The 20,565-nt window shown below is 36.3% G+C and overlaps 1 protein-coding gene across 1 annotated transcript; it reads right to left on the reverse strand.

The window, feature by feature from the left end:
* Nucleotides 1–2,010: 2,010 nt before the first annotated feature.
* On the reverse strand, nt 2,011–19,209 carry LOC133663945 (coiled-coil-helix-coiled-coil-helix domain-containing protein 2-like). Its single transcript, XM_062068685.1, has 4 exons — nt 19,030–19,209; nt 9,380–9,626; nt 4,855–5,005; nt 2,011–2,334 (listed from the first exon to the last, which is right to left on the reverse strand). The coding sequence occupies exons 1-4, from the start codon at nt 19,077–19,079 to the stop codon at nt 2,324–2,326; spliced, it is 459 nt and encodes a 152-aa protein (XP_061924669.1). The 5' UTR covers nt 19,080–19,209; the 3' UTR covers nt 2,011–2,323.
* Nucleotides 19,210–20,565: the final 1,356 nt, after the last annotated feature.

Here is a 20,565-nt window from a genome sequence, read left to right on the forward strand (position 1 = left end):
GTGAGGTTCGCGAACAAATCGACTTTTTTGGACGGCTCTATTAAGTGAACGATGAAACCCGACTCCCAGTTGTGAGCCGTTTTTTTATGCACATGCCAAATGTTGCGTTGGCATATATATATATATATATATATATATATATATATATATATATATATATATATATATATATATATATATATATATATATATATATAAAATGGACATTGGAGTGTTACTTTCAAAGGCAAAATTAAAGTATTGCTAGAAACATAATTTTATATGGGACTTTATTGTATTATATGTATAGTACATGTTCCAAAAGGAAAAAAAGCATAAAAAACAGTATATTTAAATATACTAAATGTAAAAAAAAAAAAAGGGAATAAATATTCAAAATAAGATCATTAAATGAAATCTAGTTTGGTTACGCCATCATGAGCGCAACACAAGGTTGTAAAAGTTTCAACTACTACAATTCTAAATAAGATGTCAAAAGCAAACTGAAATGAAATACACACAGCTTAAAGATTGATCAATACCTATTTAAATTTAGTAATACATAAATATGATTTGTCAAAATATAAAAGAAATATACCTGAACAGAGCACTCATGATGGTTACACCAAAAAGTAACACTATGAATTGCGTTTTTCTAAGTTTTTGGGGCATTTTTATGCTATTTTCAAGCCTCTCCTTTTTATTATCGTTGATTTTAAATGGTCAAACTAATGCATATTATACATGCATGCCCTAGTAAACAAAAAAAAAGTCTTATTTATTTTGATTGTTACATTTTGAAGTACATTTGTGCAGGTGGGTGCGAATGTACCCATTACCAGAGCTGTACACACATATATATACATACAGTATATATACATATCAAATATATATATATACATATATATAAACTTAATATTTTTGATTGTATTTATTTGAATTCACTTTTCAGGTTCATTATTCTAAATCAGTGATTCTCAAACTGTGGTACAGGCCCCATCTAGTGGTTTGCCAAAGAATGACTTAATTAAATATTCAAACACAGTGTCACTGTTCAAACTGTGTGTAATATTACAGCGGCCAAAATCTTGTTAAATAAAACCTCTGCCCTGTTTGTAATGAATATTTAGGCCTACTACGCTACTGTATCTTAATGTTAGTCACGTGTTTTCTGAGGTGATACTTGGTGGAAAAAAGATTGAGATTCACTGTTCCAAATAGTTTAAGCATACACACACCAGGTATGGTATTACACTTTTGTACTCACAATTTTTATTGCAGTTGTATTTATACTTTTTTATATTCACTAATGCATTTGATTCCTACTCATGTGTATTTTTTTCTATACTGTTAGAAATTCAAGTGATGTCACTGCCAAAGCATTGAAATACAGCACTGCCTTATGGAATGTTTACTATAAAATATATTTTATATATATATATGGCCAATATTTCAGAATAATTCCCACCAATAGTCATTTTTGTGTAAATCTAATTGTTTTGAACTACGTCCTATAACTAGCGATTGTTTCCCAGAGTTAAAAAAAATAAAAAATTATACATATATATATATATATATGTATATATATACTGTTTAAAAAAGTAACTATATTAACCAGCCAGTATTTTGAACTACTCTTTGAAAGGAATCACTGATGACCTGTTCCCTTCAAAGAACCATGCATCCCATGTCCAATATCAAAGTCATTCTTCTTTCATACAATGTTTCAATGATTGTCTTATGACTTCTTGAGACTTACATAATTGAGTCAATCGGAGTCTTTTTAAGACAGTTTTAAATCTCTTGAACATGGCTTCAAAGGGAGTTTTTATACTATTTTCCTTAAAAATGATGGACTGTTGCCATTACATGACTGTAATGTGTATTAAATGTCCGACAGCTAACTGTTCAATTGAAAATGTTACCCATAAAACTTCATATTCTACGTGACTTCGAGAGTGTCCGTCATACTCCTGAATTTGTTTTACAAGACTCATGATCTGTATTAGCTAAAACAGACCACAAAACGGATATTTTCCAAGCGCTTTATTGTTCTAAAACCATTACAGGTGCTTGGTCAAGTAATTATGATGTTAACAATGCCGTTTTTTCCAGAGCAATCCCATGAAGCACTGGAGCTAATGAAATACAACAAAACATCCACTCAAAAAACACAATACTGTAAGATATAAACATTCATGATTACAAGAACTCTCCTAATGCGTGGAAGTATGGATTCTGTCTGATAATGATCAACTGTTATAATTAAATTTCACTTTTGGATCCGTTATTGATTGGATCATGTTGTCATCCGGCAATCCATTTCAGGGCCTCTGGATCGGATTCAAGACATACCTGTAGAGAAAAGAAGATTTAATTTTAATCAAACTAAACAATGAAAATGAATAAACATACTGTACAACCTTTCATTAATGTATGATGGATTATTAAAGCCACATGTAGAGAAACCTTTTGAGGTTCAAGTTGTAAATGTATGAGAATTAAGTCACAACTTTGCTACATTTAAAGAAAATAAAAATCTCATATTTTGAGACTTAAGTTGTAAATTTACAAGAATTTAGGACCAACAAATAGTAAGAGAACTTAACAGTGTTTTGAGATAAGAGGTGTCCCCTGGCTAATTGTTATGCTTTAAGTTAAAAGCAAACATTTGAGCGAGAAGCATCTTTCCCATTAGGTGGCGTAGCAAATGCTACAGCAAACACCGCAAGATCCGAAAAAAAAACCGATCCTGTCTTACTCGCTAACAATAGCTTGTAGCTAGAGATGGACGTAACTTTTGTTAAGAAGTGGGTGATATTCATTGAATTAAAAAAAGAAAAAATCAAAAAACAAGAGCGTAACTAGTCTGCACCATACTGAAGCGGAATGAGACGATAATACGGATTAAAGATGTTAAAACTATCTACACGACGGACATTTATCCATTTAAGGAAAAGCAGCTGGAAAGAGATACCGTAGAAGTCCACTCTCCATGATAAAAAGCTGTATATTATTAAAACACTTCATAAAGCTACTGTAGTGGTTTGTACTACATTCTGTTGTATTGTTTTTAATACTATACTGTGGAGGGTGGCATGGCATGCGGGCCTGAAACGGGACGGGGTTTGAAAAAAAAATTTAAAAAATTTAAAAAGTATTTATTTTTTTCCATAAAGAAATACAATCATGTGTGCTTATGGACGGTATCCCTGCAGACTGTATTGATCTATAATGTATATATTGTGTTTTTTATGTTGATTTAATTATTATTTTTTTTTTATTTCTTGTGTGGCCCGGTACCAATCGGTCCGCGGCCCGGTGGTTGGGGACCACTGTTGTAGACAAAAGCTCTAAAGCCTGTCTGCATAAAGCCAAATATTTTTAAAGTAATTTCGTGCATACTGTTGTAACGTGTGGCACTTTTGAGACACAAATATGTTGATTGACAGTCTTAAAAGTAACAGAGCTACTTCCTTCACTCCTTATGTTTGCAGTTGTATGTATAAAATAAGGGTGTAACGGTACATGTATTTTTATTGAACCGTTTCGGTACGGGGGTTCCGGTTCGGTTCGGAGGTGTACCGAACGAGTTTCCACACGGACATATTAAGTAGCGTAACACACGTTGTGTAAACAAAGCACACCGAGGCACAACACACGGCATGCTAGCAGCTAACGGGCTACAATAGACTGACCATACGTCCTCTTTTCACCGGACATGTCCTCTTTTGCGGAGCTGTCAGGGCGGAGTTTCTTAAATGCCTCAAATGCCCGGCATTTTGAGTTAGGGTTGCATGTATTTTCAATGTACGTTCAGGGTTAAGAAGGGGTTAAAAACAAAACAAATTCTGCGTGCAGCAGCATTGGTGAGGGAGGGGCAGAGACAGCGAGAGAGTTATGATAAACGTGCATGCGTCGCCAGGCTCTGCTTTTTATCCATAGATTTATCAGATTTAATTTTTTATTATCTATAGCAGGGGTGTCAAAAGTGTGCCCCGGAGGCCATTTGCGGCCCACAGCTAATGTTTTAAAGGCCCACGGCACATTCTAAAAATACTATTAAAATGAACAAAAACATAACAAAAGTGAAATAAAAAAGCTTAAAGGTTAAATGTAATTTAGAAAAAGTTGCAATGTTGACTAATAAAAGAAAGCTATTTTTTTTTTTCAAACTGTCATTGCTCAAAACATAATATTGAATCAAAATCAATGTTATTATGAGTTATTGACCTATCCAAGGTTCCCATTACTTCACATCAAATATTCCACTAAGAAAAATATTTTTGGTGGAAGATTTTGCAAATTTGGTAAATAAATAACCCCAAAATGTATATTTTGTTGTTTTCTTACTGTACCGAAAATGAACCGAACCGTGACCTCTAAACCGAGGTACGTACCGAACCGAAATTTATGTGTACCTACACCCGTAGTATAAAATATAAAAACTGCAATTTTGGAGAGAGAAATTGCTATGTTTTTTAATCAAACTCATGCAGCCCTAATATGGAAACACATAATGCAGCTGAGATGGGCTCCAGCACCCCCCGTGACCCCGAAAGGGACAAGCGGTAGGAAATGGATGGATGGAAAAATGGATAATTAGCTGCCAGCTTGTCAGCCGGTGACTAAAAATAACCAAAATTTGAATCTGCGTTTGTGATCAGCATTAAAAGGCATAAATTGGCAATGGCAACCATGTACTTTTTCGTGAAAATCGTCCAATACTAGTCGGTACATTCCTAATTGTAAGCTATTACATGCTTATACAAATATACACAGGGTGTGTTTTGAAATTTGAATTTTCCTTACCAGACACTTCTCAAGAAGCCCTTTTTTTCCTATGCAAATCTAAACTTGTGATCGCATACTTACTGTTTGCAAACTTGCACTGTTTGAGCACGTCGCTGAAGCCTTCGCAGAGTGTGAGATCGCTCTGGGACTGAGCGCACTCAATGAACTGTCTGAGCTCATAGGAACAGGCCTGCTGCTGCTGTTGCTGTGGTTGCGCCTGGTAGGAAGGTTCCTGACATACAAACAGGATAGAAGACTATATACATTCATCTGTAACATCATTTCCAAAAATAATATTGGAGTTTGCAGTAGAGATCGAACCGATAATTTTATTTTTTTAAGGGTCGATACCGATTATTAGCAGTCAAGGAGGCCGATAACTAGGGTTGGGTATCGAGTATCGATTGGAACCGGGACTAACTTTCCGATTCTCCCGTAATCGTTCAAAAGTTTAAATTTCGATTCCTATTTTCGATGCTGTCACGCCAATTTAGTCCGCCGACCGGAAAAAAGTATGTCCGCCGAACCGGAAGAAGAAGCCGCTGAACACAAACGAAGAAGCGCCCACCCCCGGAAGTGTTAGCATAGCCGAGCGAGTCAGTCAAGCTCAAGCATGGATAGCGGGCGTCGGCGGTCGAAAGTGTGGCTTCACTTTACAAAAAAAATTGAAATAACCGCGAAATAACAGAGCTCCATGTCCATCAAGAAACGAGTGGAGAGAGAGCTGCAGATGTACCAGGACGTTCCACCGATACTTATGTCTGATGACCCGGTGGAACCAACAAAAGACTTATCCTTTGCTGTCAGATCGCGCTTTCTCCTATTTATGCGTTCAAGCTTCTTCCACACTCAGCGAACGTGTATTTTCCACAGCAGGAGACACTATCTGTCCAGAACGCTCACGCATCCTGCCTGAGAAGGCGGATATGGTCATTTTCCTAAACAAGAACTGTCTCTGATTTTATACTGTACCTGCTGCTAATCTGGACTGGGTTTTGCAAGTTGTTTCTTATTGTTTATTTGCTTTTCTGCACCAGGTTAGCCCATCAGTGGGAGCACGGTCACATGTTTAAGTACCTGCAGCATCATACACTTGATTGTGTAAAGGTGTTTTCATGAGGTTTTCAAAAATAAAGCTCTCTTGAGGAAAGTGTACCCCTGGGAAAATGTATTCATAATATTTATATTCAAGTTCATAGATTTGATATTTATATTCTAGTTGAAAACAGCCCTGTGAGGAATTTATAGTAAAGTTCATAAAAAGTTAATAGAATTAAAATTGATGGAGAATGTCAGACTATTTCATTCAGAAAGACTGTAGGTTAGCTAGCTCATTTAAAATATCCTAAACTTTTTTTTGACCCTGCCTCTTAAAAGAATCGGAATCGAGAATCGGAATCGAAACAAAGAATCGGAATCGGAATCAGAATTGTTCGAATTCAAACGATACCCAACCCTACCGATAACTGATATTTAGAGCCGATATTCATTTGCGGTAAAAATGATTTAAACATGAATAGTAGATGTCAGTAAAAAGCTGGACAAGGCTTGAAGTTGTTTTAACATTTTTTTTAGAAGACGTCGGACCAGTAGCAACATAATGTTTTATGCGGCGCTAATGTTGTGGTTCATTTAGCACCAAAAACATCATGGAATTTCACAAGCACCTTTATTACGAGTGTCTAAGATGAGCATCGACATATGCTTTTCAAAATATGGGAAATCCCCTGGGAAAAATCTGTAAAAATATGGAATTTCTCTACAACACAATACTTCATCTACTTAATTTTTTTAGAAGTTTATGGATTTAATATATTGTAAGGTGTCCTCATGAGGAACCATGCAATATTGCTAACATATACAGTACAGGTCAAAAGTTTGGACACACTTTCTCATTCAATGGGTTTTGTTTATTTTCATGACTATTTACATTGTAGATTGTCACTGAAGGCATCAAAACTATGAATGAACACATGTGGAGTTATGTACTTAACAAAAAACGGTTGTGGAGGAGGGCGTGGTCGACGGGGTGTGTATGGCCCGGCCTCGAAGCCAGAGGCAGGTTAGAGTAGATTGCCCAGCTGGGGCTAATTATCTAATCACCTGTCGCCCTTATTAGCAGCAGCCGGAACGAGACACGTGTTTGAGTTGCGGGTGAGCAGACGCATGAGACCGAGAGAGGGAAAAGCAGAGACACGCCGGACTGAAAAGTCAGAGAGACAATTTGCTGGAAAGCAAACCATACTGCTGTATGAAAATAAAAGACTTGTTACACCAGACTACCGGGCTCACGAAGATCTATCGGACTCAGGAGAACCCTCCATGAGCAAAGACTCTCACAACGGTGAAATAACTGAAAACATGTTTTATATTCTAGTTTTCTTCAAAATAGCCACCCTTTGCGCTGATTACTGCTTTGCACACTCTTGGCATTCTTGAAGCTCATCGAGAGAATGCCAAGAGTGTGCAAAACACTCAATCATAGCAAAGGGTGGCTATTTTGAAGGAACTAGAATATAAAACATGTTTTCAGTTATTTCACCTTTTTTTGTTAAGTACATAACTCCACATGTGTTCATTCATAGTTTTGATGCCTTCAGTGACAATTTACTATGTAAATAGTCATGAAAATAAAGAAAACGCATTGAATGAGGAGGTGTGTCCAAACTTTTGGCCTGTATTGTAAATAAACAATTCTGGTCTCCTTTACGTAGATCAGGGGTCACCAACGCGGTGCCTGCGGGCACCAGGTAGCCCGTAAGGACCAGATGAGTAGCCCGCTGGCCTGTTCTAAAAATAGCTCAAATAGCAACACTTACCAGTGAGTTGCCTCTATTTTTTAAATTGTATGTATTTACTAGCAAGCTGGTCTCGCTTTGCCCGACATTTTTAATTCTAAGAGAGACAAAACTCAAATAGAATTTGAAAATCCAAGAAAATATTTTAAAGACTTGGTCTTCACTTGTTTAAATAAATGCATTATTTTTTTTACTTTGCCTCTTATAACTTTCAGAAAGACAATTTTAGAGAAAAAATACAACCTTAAAAAGGATTTTAGGATTTTTAAACACATATACCTTTTTACCTTTTAAATTCCTTCCTCTTCTTTCCTGACAATTTAAATCAATGTTCAAGTAAATGTATTTTTTTTATTGTAAAGAATAATAAATCAATTTTAATTTAATTCTTCATTTTAGCTTCTGTTTTTTCGACGAAGAATATTTGTGAAATATTTCTTCAAACTTATTATGATTAAAATTATTCTGGCAAATCTAGAAAATCTGTAGAATCAAATTTAAATCTTATTTCAAAGTCTTTTGAATGTCTTTTAAAATTTTTGTTCTGGAAAATCTAGAAGAAATAATGATTTGTCTTTGTTAGAAATATAGCTTGGTCCAATTTGTTATATATTCTAACAAAGTGCAGATTGTATTTTAACCTATTTAAAACATGTCATCAAAATTGTAAAATTAATCTTAGTCAGGAAAAATTACTAATGATGTTCCAAAATTTTTATTTTTTCAAAAAGATTCGAATTAGCTTGTTTTTCTCTTCTTTTTTTCGGTTGAATTTTGAATTTTAAAGAGTCGAAATTGAAGACAAACTATGTTTCAAAATTATATTGTCATTTTTTTCGTGTTTTCTCCTCTTTTAAACCGTTCAATTAAGTGTAAATATCATTAATTATTAATAATAACATAGAGTTAAAGGTAAATTGAGCAAATTGGCTATTTCTGGCAATTTATTTAAGTGTGTATCAAACTGGTAGCCCTTCGCATTAATCAGTACCCAAGAAGTAGCTCTTGGTTTCAAAAAGGTTGGTGACCCCTGACGTAGATTGTCGTTGAAATTTTTTTCAAGCTGGTTGACATCCTTTCTTCCTGGATGATACAGAAATTATGAGAATGTGTGAGCTGCTGCCTGATATTCTTTGCTTATATAATAAGTCTATTTGTCAAGATATTTACACAACGTTTGAATTTCTGGCAGAAATGTATTCTTCTGTCGCCCTAATGTCCATCCATATCTGTCGCTTTATTTGATTGAATCACGGAACATGAAACCCGTGGCGGTCTTTTAACGAGCCCACGCTGCCAGTGTTGTGGATGGAGGCTTGTTGATCGATGCAATAGCACAAAGAACCCCAAAACTGAACCAGTAAGACATCATGAAAAGACAAAAACTGGTTTTCCTGGCAAAAATTGGAAGTGTTGACGTACTGCAAGTGTTCAGCACTGCAAGGAGAGGAAGGGCCGGAGAAGATTTCCCACAAGAACTCAAAGAAATGCCATGTCAGATATAAAAACATATTTGGGGAGAATTATTGATGACAGTAATTTGTCAACTTAAATGAAATATGTGGTTCTAACAAAAAGGGAACTTTTCTCATGCTGGTGTTTGAGCAGTGGTTATTACCTTCTACTTCACTAAATATTTGTTTATATACTAAATGCTGGTATCACATGTATATATTGTATCGGAAACAAGGGCCAATACGGATTTACATCAAAATGAACAATATCGGCACCCATTATCGGTCGATCTCTAGTTTGCAGAGGTGTTCAACTGCGCTACTTAGGGACTGCTTATAGTGATGGTTATTAACCTGGTATGTGACGTCCGGCCGCGCGGGCTCGGAATTCCCACCGCCGCCGAAGGCCCCGGTCATCGCGTGGCCAAGGGTGTGCCCGACCGCAGAGCCTACCGCTACCCCGGCAGCCGTAGTCGCCATCTGGGCAAACATACCAGGCTGCTTGGGTGCTGCAGCTGGAGCAGCCAAAGCAGATGGGGGAGCCTGCATGGGCGCAGGTGCGTAGGAGGGACGAGGTGGTGGCGGTGGAGGTGGTGCACGGCTGTGAAGACATTTTCAGAGGAATAAATTGCGATCCTAATAATCAATAAAACTAAAACAATGCAATTGGGTAACAGTAGAAGAGAAAGTCAAACACAAATAGATGGAATAGACATTGAAAGGGTAGAAGAAACCAAATTTAGGGGTGTAATAGATGATTAAATAAACTTGAAATATAATAAAAATATACATTTATCTACGGTATTTTCTGACTATAAGGCGCACTTAAAATCCTTTCATTTTCTCAAAAATCGATAGTGCCCCTTATAACCTGGTGCGCATAATGTACAAAATAATTCTGGTTGTGCTTACCAACCTCAAAGCAATTTTATTTGGTACACGGTGTAATGATAAGTGTGACCAGTAGATGGTAGTCACACATAAGAGATACGTGTAGACTGCAATATGACGCCAGTAAACAACACCAAAACTTTAAAGGTTCCATTGAAAATAAAGAACATTACACACAGCACTTAAAAATCTGTCAAAATGTTTTAGTACGACTTTGAAGCCGCACCGCTTGATGGATTGTCGGCCCATTACGGCTACCGTAGCCAGAGATACAAGTATTACTATGGTGTGTGTATAAGGACCGCAAAATGGCACGCGTTTTGTTTCACTACATTATGCAAAACCAACTTGCTGATGTGTATTTGAGATCTGCATAAGTCCTGAAAATTTGCGCACGTCCACCACTGTAGTCCGTGCTGACACCGTAGTCGATTAGCTTCTTCTTTTTCACTATCTTCTTGTTATGAGACATTCACCCTCTGCTGTTGCCATTTTTTATATAAAGTAGCGTAAAGTTCTAACTTATATATTGCTATGAAAGCGCTAAAACATACTGGTGTAGTGGGTTTACATAATTCACTCAAGGAACTTTAGTTATTAGACAGTTGTGGTCGGACGTTTTTTCACGGGACACATTTCCGGCGTTGTTGCACTAGTGAGCCACGGATGAGGAGATGCTGCTCCGTTATTGATTGAAGTAAAGTCTGATTGTCATTAAAACAGTTAACTCCATCTTTTGACACTTCTTCCACTCCCGTCCTTGCACGCTACACAACAAAGATGACGGGGAGAAGACGCTAGCAAAAGTTTTGAATTTAGAAAAAAATCATGATATGACCTAGGGCTGCGTGCTGTGCACTCTTGGCCTTCTCTCAATGAGCTTCAAGCACACCTGTGAAGTGAAAACCATTTCAGGTGACTACCTCTTGAAGCTCATTGAGAGAATGCCAAGTGTGTGCAAAACAGTAATCAGAGCAAAGGGTGGCTATTTTGAAGAAACTAGAATATAAAACTCCATATGTGTTCATTCATAGTTTTGATGCCTTCAGTGACAATCTACAACGTAAATAGTCATGAAAATAAAGAAAACCCATTTAATGAGAAGGTGTGTCCAAACTTTTGGCCTGTACTGTATATGTGTATATAATATGCAGTTAGGGCTGGGCAATATATCGAATATACTCGATATATCGCGGGTTTGTCTCTGTGCGATATAGAAAATGACTATATTATATTTGCGTATACGTTCTCACGCAGTTGCTTTTAGCAGACAGAAAGAAGGTGCGAATCTGGTTATTTCACCTTTTTTAATTAAGTACATAACTCACATGTGTTCATTCATAGTTGTGATGCCTTCAGTGACAATCTACAATGTAAATAGTCATGAAAATAAAGAAAACGCATTGAATGAGGAGAAGGTGTGTCCAAACTTTTGGCCTGTACTGTTATGTTTCGATTAACTTGTCAGGATTTGACTGTCTCAAGTAAGGGTGTGGGAAAAAATAGATTCGAATTCAAATCGCGATTCTCACGTTGTGCGATTCAGAATCGATTCTCTTTTTTATTTAATCTATTTTTAATTTTTTTCATTTAAAAATGTTTTTGTTTGTTTTTAATTAATCAATCCAACAAAACAATGCACAGCAATACCATAACAACGCAATCCAATTCCAAAACCAAACCCGACCCAGCAACACTCACAACTGCAATAAACAGAGCAATTGAGAGGAGACACAAACAAGACACAGAACAAACCAAAAGTAGTGAAACAAAATGAATATTATCAACAACAGTATCAATATTAGTTACAATTTCACCATAGTAGTGATTAAAAATCCCTCATTGACACTATCATTAGACATTTATAAAAAACAAATAAAAAAACAATAGTGTCACAGTTAGGGTTGGGTATCGAGTATCGATTGGAACCGGGACTAACTTTCCGATTTTCCTGGAATCGTTCAAAAGTTTAAATTTCGATTCGTAGTTTCGATACCCAGTCCGCCGACCGGAAAAAAAGAATAAGTCCGCCGACCGGAAGAAGAAGCCGCTAAACACTAACGAAGAAGCGCCCACCGCCGGAAGTGTTAGCATAGCCGAGCCTATGTAGCCGAGCGAGTCAGTCAAGCATGGATAGCGGGCGTCGGCGGTCGAAGTGTGGCTTTTACTAAAAAAAATGAAATATCGGCGAAATGTAACACGTGCGACAGGACTGTTTCGTGCTTAGGAGGGTGCACGTCGAACATGATGAAGCACCTCCGAGTACAAATAAATGCATGTCCTGTCTTCGACGCGCTGCGCCAACCGTCCTCCTGTGCGTCTTCCTCTGGCTTCGACGCCCAGCCTGGCACCTCGGTGACTGCATTGCAGTCCGAATCCGGTAAGTAAAACAATATATATGCAATAAATAATGTGTTTTGCGCCAACGTCGAGGCAGCTAACAAATTAGCCTGCGTATTTTTTCATAGACAATTTACAGCCTGCTAACCAGGCTCCGCGATGTGCTCAGCGTACTCTGTTCACCGTAGGGGCAATGGGGAAGATGTCGGTGCCACAGACGGAAGAGTGCCACAGAAAGGTCACTGCACACATAGTAAAAAGACTGCATCTCTTTTCACAGGTGGAATCTCCAACATTTAGGTTAGTTAAGCAATAACGTTAGAGCTAAGCTAATTGATACTGGGCTAAACAGTAACAGCAACATTACGTGTTTGTTTATGTTTGCAGGGATATGGTGAAAACTCTCAACCCAAAATACATACCACCTTCCAGGGACTACCTGTCAAACACAATGATCCCGGCATGGTACAAGAAGAATCGGAATCGTTCGAATTCAAACGATACCCAACCCTAGTCACAGTGCCTTACACTTGCATCGCATCTCATAAGCTTGACAACACACTGTGTCCAATATTTTCACAAAGATAAAATAAGTCATATTTTTGGTTCATTTTATAGTTAAAGCAAATTTAAAACGATTTAGAGAATCGTTTTGAATAGGGAAAATATCGTTTTTGAATCGAGAATCGCGTTGAATCGGACAAAAAAAAAAATCGATTTTCAATCGAATCTTGACCTTAGAATCGATATTGAATCGAATTGTGACCCCAAGAATCGATATTGAATCGAATCGTGACCCCAAGAATCGATATTGAATCGAATCGTGACCCCAAGAATCGATATTGAATCGAATCGTGGGACACCCAAAGATTCACAGTCCTAGTAGCCAAGACTGAAAAGGGATTAGTACAGTAACAGTCCAGTTGAAAACGCACTACAAAAACCAAAAAGGTTAGACTGTATTTAAATGTCCTATTAAAAACTGTTACAGCCACGTTAATTAGTTTGTTGTGACATTAAACATGTTTTGTTGTTGTTTTGTTGTAACGTTAGAGCTAAGCTAATTGATACTGGGCTAAACAGTAACAGCAACATTACATGTTTGTTTATGTTTGCAGGGATATGGTGAAAACTCTCAACCCAAAATACATACCACCTTCCAGGGACTACCTGTCAAACACATTGATCCCGGCATGGTACAAGAAGAATCGGAACCGAGAATCGTCAGGAATCGGAATCTTTCGAATTCAAACGATACCCAACCCTAGTCACAGTGCCTTACACTTGCATCGCATCTCATAAGCTTGACAACACACTGTGTCCAATATTTTCACAAAGATAAAATAAGTCATATTTTTGGTTCATTTTATAGTTAAAACAAATTTAAAACGATTTAGAGAATCGTTTTGAATAGGGAAAATATCGTTTTTGAATCGAGAATCGCGTTGAATCGGAAAAAAAAATAATCTATTTTGAATCGAATCGTGACCCTTAGAATCGATATGGAATCGAATCGTGACCCCAAGAATCGATATTGAATCGAATCGTGACCCCAAGAATCGATATTGAATCGAATCGTGACCCTAAGAATCGATATTGAATCGAATCGTGACCCCAAGAATCGATATTGAATCGAATCGTGGGACACCCAAAGATTCACAGTCCTAGTAGCCAAGACTGAAAAGGGATTAGTACAGTAACAGTCCAGTTGAAAACGCACTACAAAAACCAAAAAGGTTAGACTGTATTTAAATGTCCTATTAAAAACTGTTATAGCCACGTTAATTAGTTTGTTGTGACATTAAACATGTTTTGTTGTTGTTTTGTTGTAACGTTAGAGCTAAGCTAATTGATACTGGGCTAAACAGTAACAGCAACATTACATGTTTGTTTATGTTTGCAGGGATATGGTGAAAACTCTCAACCCAAAATACATACCACCTTCCAGGGACTACCTGTCAAACACATTGATCCCGGCATGGTACAAGAAGAATCGGAATCGAGAATAGTCAGGAATCGGAATCGTTCGAATTCAAACGATACCCAACCCTAGTCACAGTGCCTTACACTTGCATCGCATCTCATAAGCTTGACAACACACTGTGTCCAACATTTTCACAAAGATAAAATAAGTCATATTTTTGGTTCATTTTATAGTTAAAACAAATTTAAAACGATTTAGAGAATCGTTTTGAATAGGGAAAATATCGTTTTTGAATCGAGAATCGCGTTGAATCGGACAATTTTTTTTTATCGATTTTCAATCGAATCGTGACCCCAAGAATCGATATTGAATCGAATTGTGACCCCAAGAATCGATATTGAATCGAATCGTGACCCCAAGAATCGATATTGAATCGAATCGTGACCCCAAGAATCGATATTGAATCGAATCGTGACCCCAAGAATCTATATTGAATCGAATCGTGACCCCAAGAATCGATATTGAATCGAATCGTGACCCCAAGAATCGATATTGAATCGAATCGTGACCCCAAGAATCGATATTGAATCGAATCGTGACCCCAAGAATCGATATTGAATCGAATCGTGGGACACCCAAAGATTCACAGTCCTAGTAGCCAAGACTGAAAAGGGATTAGTACAGTAACAGTCCAGTTGAAAACGCACTACAAAAACCAAAAAGGTTAGACTGTATTTAAATGTCCTATTAAAAACTGTTATAGCCACGTTAATTAGTTTGTTGTGACATTAAACATGTTTTGTTGTTGTTTTGTTGTAACGTTAGAGCTAAGCTAATTGATACTGGGCTAAACAGTAACAGCAACATTACATGTTTGTTTATGTTTGCAGGGATATGGTGAAAACTCTCAACCCAAAATACATACCACCTTCCAGGGACTACCTGTCAAACACATTGATCCCGGCATGGTACAAGAAGAATCGGAATCGAGAATAGTCAGGAATCGGAATCGTTCGAATTCAAACGATACCCAACCCTAGTCACAGTGCCTTACACTTGCATCGCATCTCATAAGCTTGACAACACACTGTGTCCAACATTTTCACAAAGATAAAATAAGTCATATTTTTGGTTCATTTTATAGTTAAAACAAATTTAAAACGATTTAGAGAATCGTTTTGAATAGGGAAAATATCGTTTTTGAATCGAGAATCGCGTTGAATCGGACAATTTTTTTTTATCGATTTTCAATCGAATCGTGACCCCAAGAATCGATATTGAATCGAATTGTGACCCCAAGAATCGATATTGAATCGAATCGTGACCCCAAGAATCGATATTGAATCGAATCGTGACCCCAAGAATCGATATTGAATCAAATCGTGACCCCAAGAATCTATATTGAATCGAATCGTGACCCCAAGAATCGATATTGAATCGAATCGTGGGACACCCAAAGATTCACAGCCCTAGTAGCCAAGACTGAAAAGGGATTAGTACAGTAACAGTCCAGTTGAAAATGCACTACAAAAACCAAAAAGGTTAGACTGCATTTAAATGTCCTATTAAAAACTGTTATAGCCACGTTAATTAGTTTGTTGTGACATTAAACATGTTTTGTTGTTGTTTTGTTGTAACGTTAGAGCTAAGCTAATTGATACTGGGCTAAACAGTAACAGCAACATTACATGTTTGTTTATGTTTGCAGGGATATGGTGAAAACTCTCAACCCAAAATACATACCACCTTCCAGGGACTACCTGTCAAACACATTGAGCCCGGCATGGTACAAGAAGAATCGGAATCGAGAATAGTCAGGAATCGGAATCGTTCGAATTCAAACGATACCCAACCCTAGTCACAGTGCCTTACACTTGCATCGCATCTCATAAGCTTGACAACACACTGTGTCCAATATTTTCACAAAGATAAAATAAGTCATATTTTTGGTTCATTTTATAGTTAAAACAAATTTAAAACGATTTAGAGAATCGTTTTGAATAGGGAAAATATCGTTTTTGAATCGAGAATCGCGTTGAATCGGACAAAAAAAAAAAAAAAAGATTTTCAATCGAATCGTGACCTTAGAATCGATATTGAATCAAATTGTGACCCCAAGAATCGATATTGAATCGAATCGTGACCCCAAGAATCGATATTGAATCGAATCGTGACCCCAAGAATCGATATTGAATCGAATCGTGGGACACCCAAAGATTCACAGTCCTAGTAGCCAAGACTGAAAAGGGATTAGTACAGTAACAGTCCAGTTGAAAACGCACTACAAAAACCAAAAAGGTTAGACTGTATTTAAATGTCCTATTAAAAACTGTTATAGCCACGTTAATTAGTTTGTTGTGACATTAAACATGTTTTGTTGTTGTTTTGTTGTAACGTTAGAGCTAAGCTAATTGATACTGGGCTAAACAGTAACAGCAACATTACATGTTTGTTTATGTTTGCAGGGATATGGTGAAAACTCTCAACCCAAAATACATACCACCTTCCAGGGACTACCTGTCAAACACATTGATCCCGGCATGGTACAAGAAGAATCGGAATCGAGAATAGTCAGGAATCGGAATCGTTCGAATTCAAACGATACCCAACCCTAGTCACAGTGCCTTACACTTGCATCGCATCTCATAAGCTTGACAACACACTGTGTCCAACATTTTCACAAAGATAAAATAAGTCATATTTTTGGTTCATTTTATAGTTAAAACAAATTTAAAACGATTTAGAGAATCGTTTTGAATAGGGAAAATATCGTTTTTGAATCGAGAATCGCGTTGAATCGGACAATTTTTTTTTATCGATTTTCAATCGAATCGTGACCCCAAGAATCGATATTGAATCGAATCGTGACCCCAAGAATCGATATTGAATCGAATCGTGACCCCAAGAATCGATATTGAATCAAATCGTGACCCCAAGAATCTATATTGAATCGAATCGTGACCCCAAGAATCGATATTGAATCGAATCGTGGGACACCCAAAGATTCACAGCCCTAGTAGCCAAGACTGAAAAGGGATTAGTACAGTAACAGTCCAGTTGAAAATGCACTACAAAAACCAAAAAGGTTAGACTGCATTTAAATGTCCTATTAAAAACTGTTATAGCCACGTTAATTAGTTTGTTGTGACATTAAACATGTTTTGTTGTAACGTTAGAGCTAAGCTAATTGATACTGGGCTAAACAGTAACAGCAACATTACATGTTTGTTTATGTTTGCAGGGATATGGTGAAAACTCTCAACCCAAAATACATACCACCTTCCAGGGACTACCTGTCAAACACATTGAGCCCGGCATGGTACAAGAAGAATCGGAATCGAGAATAGTCAGGAATCGGAATCGTTCGAATTCAAACGATACCCAACCCTAGTCACAGTGCCTTACACTTGCATCGCATCTCATAAGCTTGACAACACACTGTGTCCAATATTTTCACAAAGATAAAATAAGTCATATTTTTGGTTCATTTTATAGTTAAAACAAATTTAAAACGATTTAGAGAATCGTTTTGAATAGGGAAAATATCGTTTTTGAATCGAGAATCGCGTTGAATCGGACAAAAAAAAAAATCGATTTTCAATCGAATCGTGACCTTAGAATCGATATTGAATCGAATTGTGACCCCAAGAATCGATATTGAATCGAATCGTGACCCCAAGAATCGATATTGAATCGAATCGTGGGACACCCAAAGATTCACAGCCCTAGTAGCCAAGACTGAAAAGGGATTAGTACAGTAACAGTCCAGTTGAAAATGCACTACAAAAACCAAAAAGGTTAGACTGCATTTAAATGTCCTATTAAAAACTGTTATAGCCACGTTAATTAGTTTGTTGTGACATTAAACATGTTTTGTTGTAACGTTAGAGCTAAGCTAATTGATACTGGGCTAAACAGTAACAGCAACATTACATGTTTGTTTATGTTTGCAGGGATATGGTGAAAACTCTCAACCCAAAATACATACCACCTTCCAGGGACTACCTGTCAAACACATTGAGCCCGGCATGGTACAAGAAGAATCGGAATCGAGAATAGTCAGGAATCGGAATCGTTCGAATTCAAACGATACCCAACCCTAGTCACAGTGCCTTACACTTGCATCGCATCTCATAAGCTTGACAACACACTGTGTCCAATATTTTCACAAAGATAAAATAAGTCATATTTTTGGTTCATTTTATAGTTAAAACAAATTTAAAACGATTTAGAGAATCGTTTTGAATAGGGAAAATATCGTTTTTGAATCGAGAATCGCGTTGAATCGGACAAAAAAAAAAATCGATTTTCAATCGAATCGTGACCTTAGAATCGATATTGAATCGAATTGTGACCCCAAGAATCGATATTGAATCGAATCGTGACCCCAAGAATCGATATTGAATCGAATCGTGGGACACCCAAAGATTCACAGCCCTAGTAGCCAAGACTGAAAAGGGATTAGTACAGTAACAGTCCAGTTGAAAATGCACTACAAAAACCAAAAAGGTTAGACTGCATTTAAATGTCCTATTAAAAACTGTTATAGCCACGTTAATTAGTTTGTTGTGACATTAAAATGTTTTGTTGTCACGTGATGGTGGTCGGCACAGTATGACCTTGGTTACTCAATTGTTTTAGTTTAACCCTGTAGGACAATTTGTTACAAATAGAAATCATCGTAGTTTAAAAAACATATACCTCCCCATAAAAGTGGTATATTATACGTTGAAGTTATTATTTCTTTAGCATTGTTGCGAGTCCAGTCACCATCATGCTGTGCTAAAAAGGGCACGCTGTCTGTCACAATGTCTTCGTTTTAATATTAGTCGGCGACATTAAATGTTACCTGGCTGGAGGAGCCATCCTCGATGTTCGGCTTCTGCTTCCTCTTGGCATATTCAAAGTATAAATGTGGCTGTTGTTCAAGTGTTGTCTGGAAGAAGTCAAGAAGGTACTGCGCCACACTCGTCCGGCTAGCGTTTATACTAGCGACCTTTAGCTATTCCGGAACTTTCGGTGTTACATCATTCACCTTCCGAGTGACTTCCGGTATGACACGACGACAATAAGGACACTTGCATCACTATTTTCATTAAGATGCTCAATGTTTTATTTTACAATTATGACTTTTCATCTCATAATTTCGATTTTTATCTCATAATAATTACTTTTTATTTTATACTTCCTTTTCTTATCATTTCGATTTATTATCTCACAATCATGACCTTCTATTTCATAATTTCGACTTTATCTCAGCTACATTTGGGCTCATAATTTAGACGTTTTTTCATAAATATACTTTTTTTCCCCTCACAATTTCGATTTTATATCACATAATTTGACTGACTGATGACTTTTATGTCATGATTTCGACTTTTTATTTTATGACTTTCTTTTCTAATTTATAATATCATAATTAAGACTTTTGAATCTCCTAATTTAGATTTTCATAATTTATGTTTAGTGATTTGAATTTTTAATCTCATAATTATGACTTTTTCTTAATAATTTAGATTTTTTTTTAACCTAAAAAATATGACTTTTTATCTTATAATTTTGACTTTCTTATATAATCATTTCTATCTCATAATGTCGATTTCATGTATCTCATAATCATGAATTTTTATCTCATTATTTCGACTTTTCTTTATCTCATAATTATAACTTAATATCCCGACTTTCATTTTTTCCTAATGTCGACTTTCTTCATCCACAATTGTTCTCATCATTTCAATCTTACAGTTATGACTTTTTATCTCATAATTTCGACTTTTATCTCATGACTTTTTATTTTATGACTTCCTTTTCTCATGATTTCGATTTATTATCTCACCATCATGACCTTCTATTTCATAATTTCGACTTTATCTCATAATTTAGACGTTTTATTTCACAAATATACTTTTTTTCCCTCACACTTTCGATTTTATATCACATAATTTGACTGACTGATGACTTTTGTCATAAATTCGACTTTGTATTTTATGACTTTGTTTTCTCATGATTTAATTTATTATCTCATAATTATGACTATTGAATCTCATAATTTTGATTTTCATATTTCATGATTTATGTTTAATAATTTGGATTTTTAATCTCATAATTAAGGCTTTCCTCATAATTTCGATTTTTTTTTACCTAAAAATTATGACTTTCTTTTCTCATAATGACTTTTTATCTTATAATTGTAACTTTCTTATATCATTTCTATCTCATAATTTTGATTTCGTTTATCTCAAAATCATGAATTTTTATCTCATTATTTTGACTTTTCTTTATCTCATAATTATAAGTTAATATCCTGACTTCCATTTTTTCCTAATGTCGACTTTCTTAATTCACAATTGTTCTCATAATTTAGATCTAACAATTATGACTTTAT

The sequence above is a fragment of the Entelurus aequoreus genome, linkage group LG13 (assembly GCF_033978785.1).
Source record: "Entelurus aequoreus isolate RoL-2023_Sb linkage group LG13, RoL_Eaeq_v1.1, whole genome shotgun sequence".
NCBI classification, from domain to species: Eukaryota; Metazoa; Chordata; class Actinopteri; order Syngnathiformes; family Syngnathidae; genus Entelurus; species Entelurus aequoreus.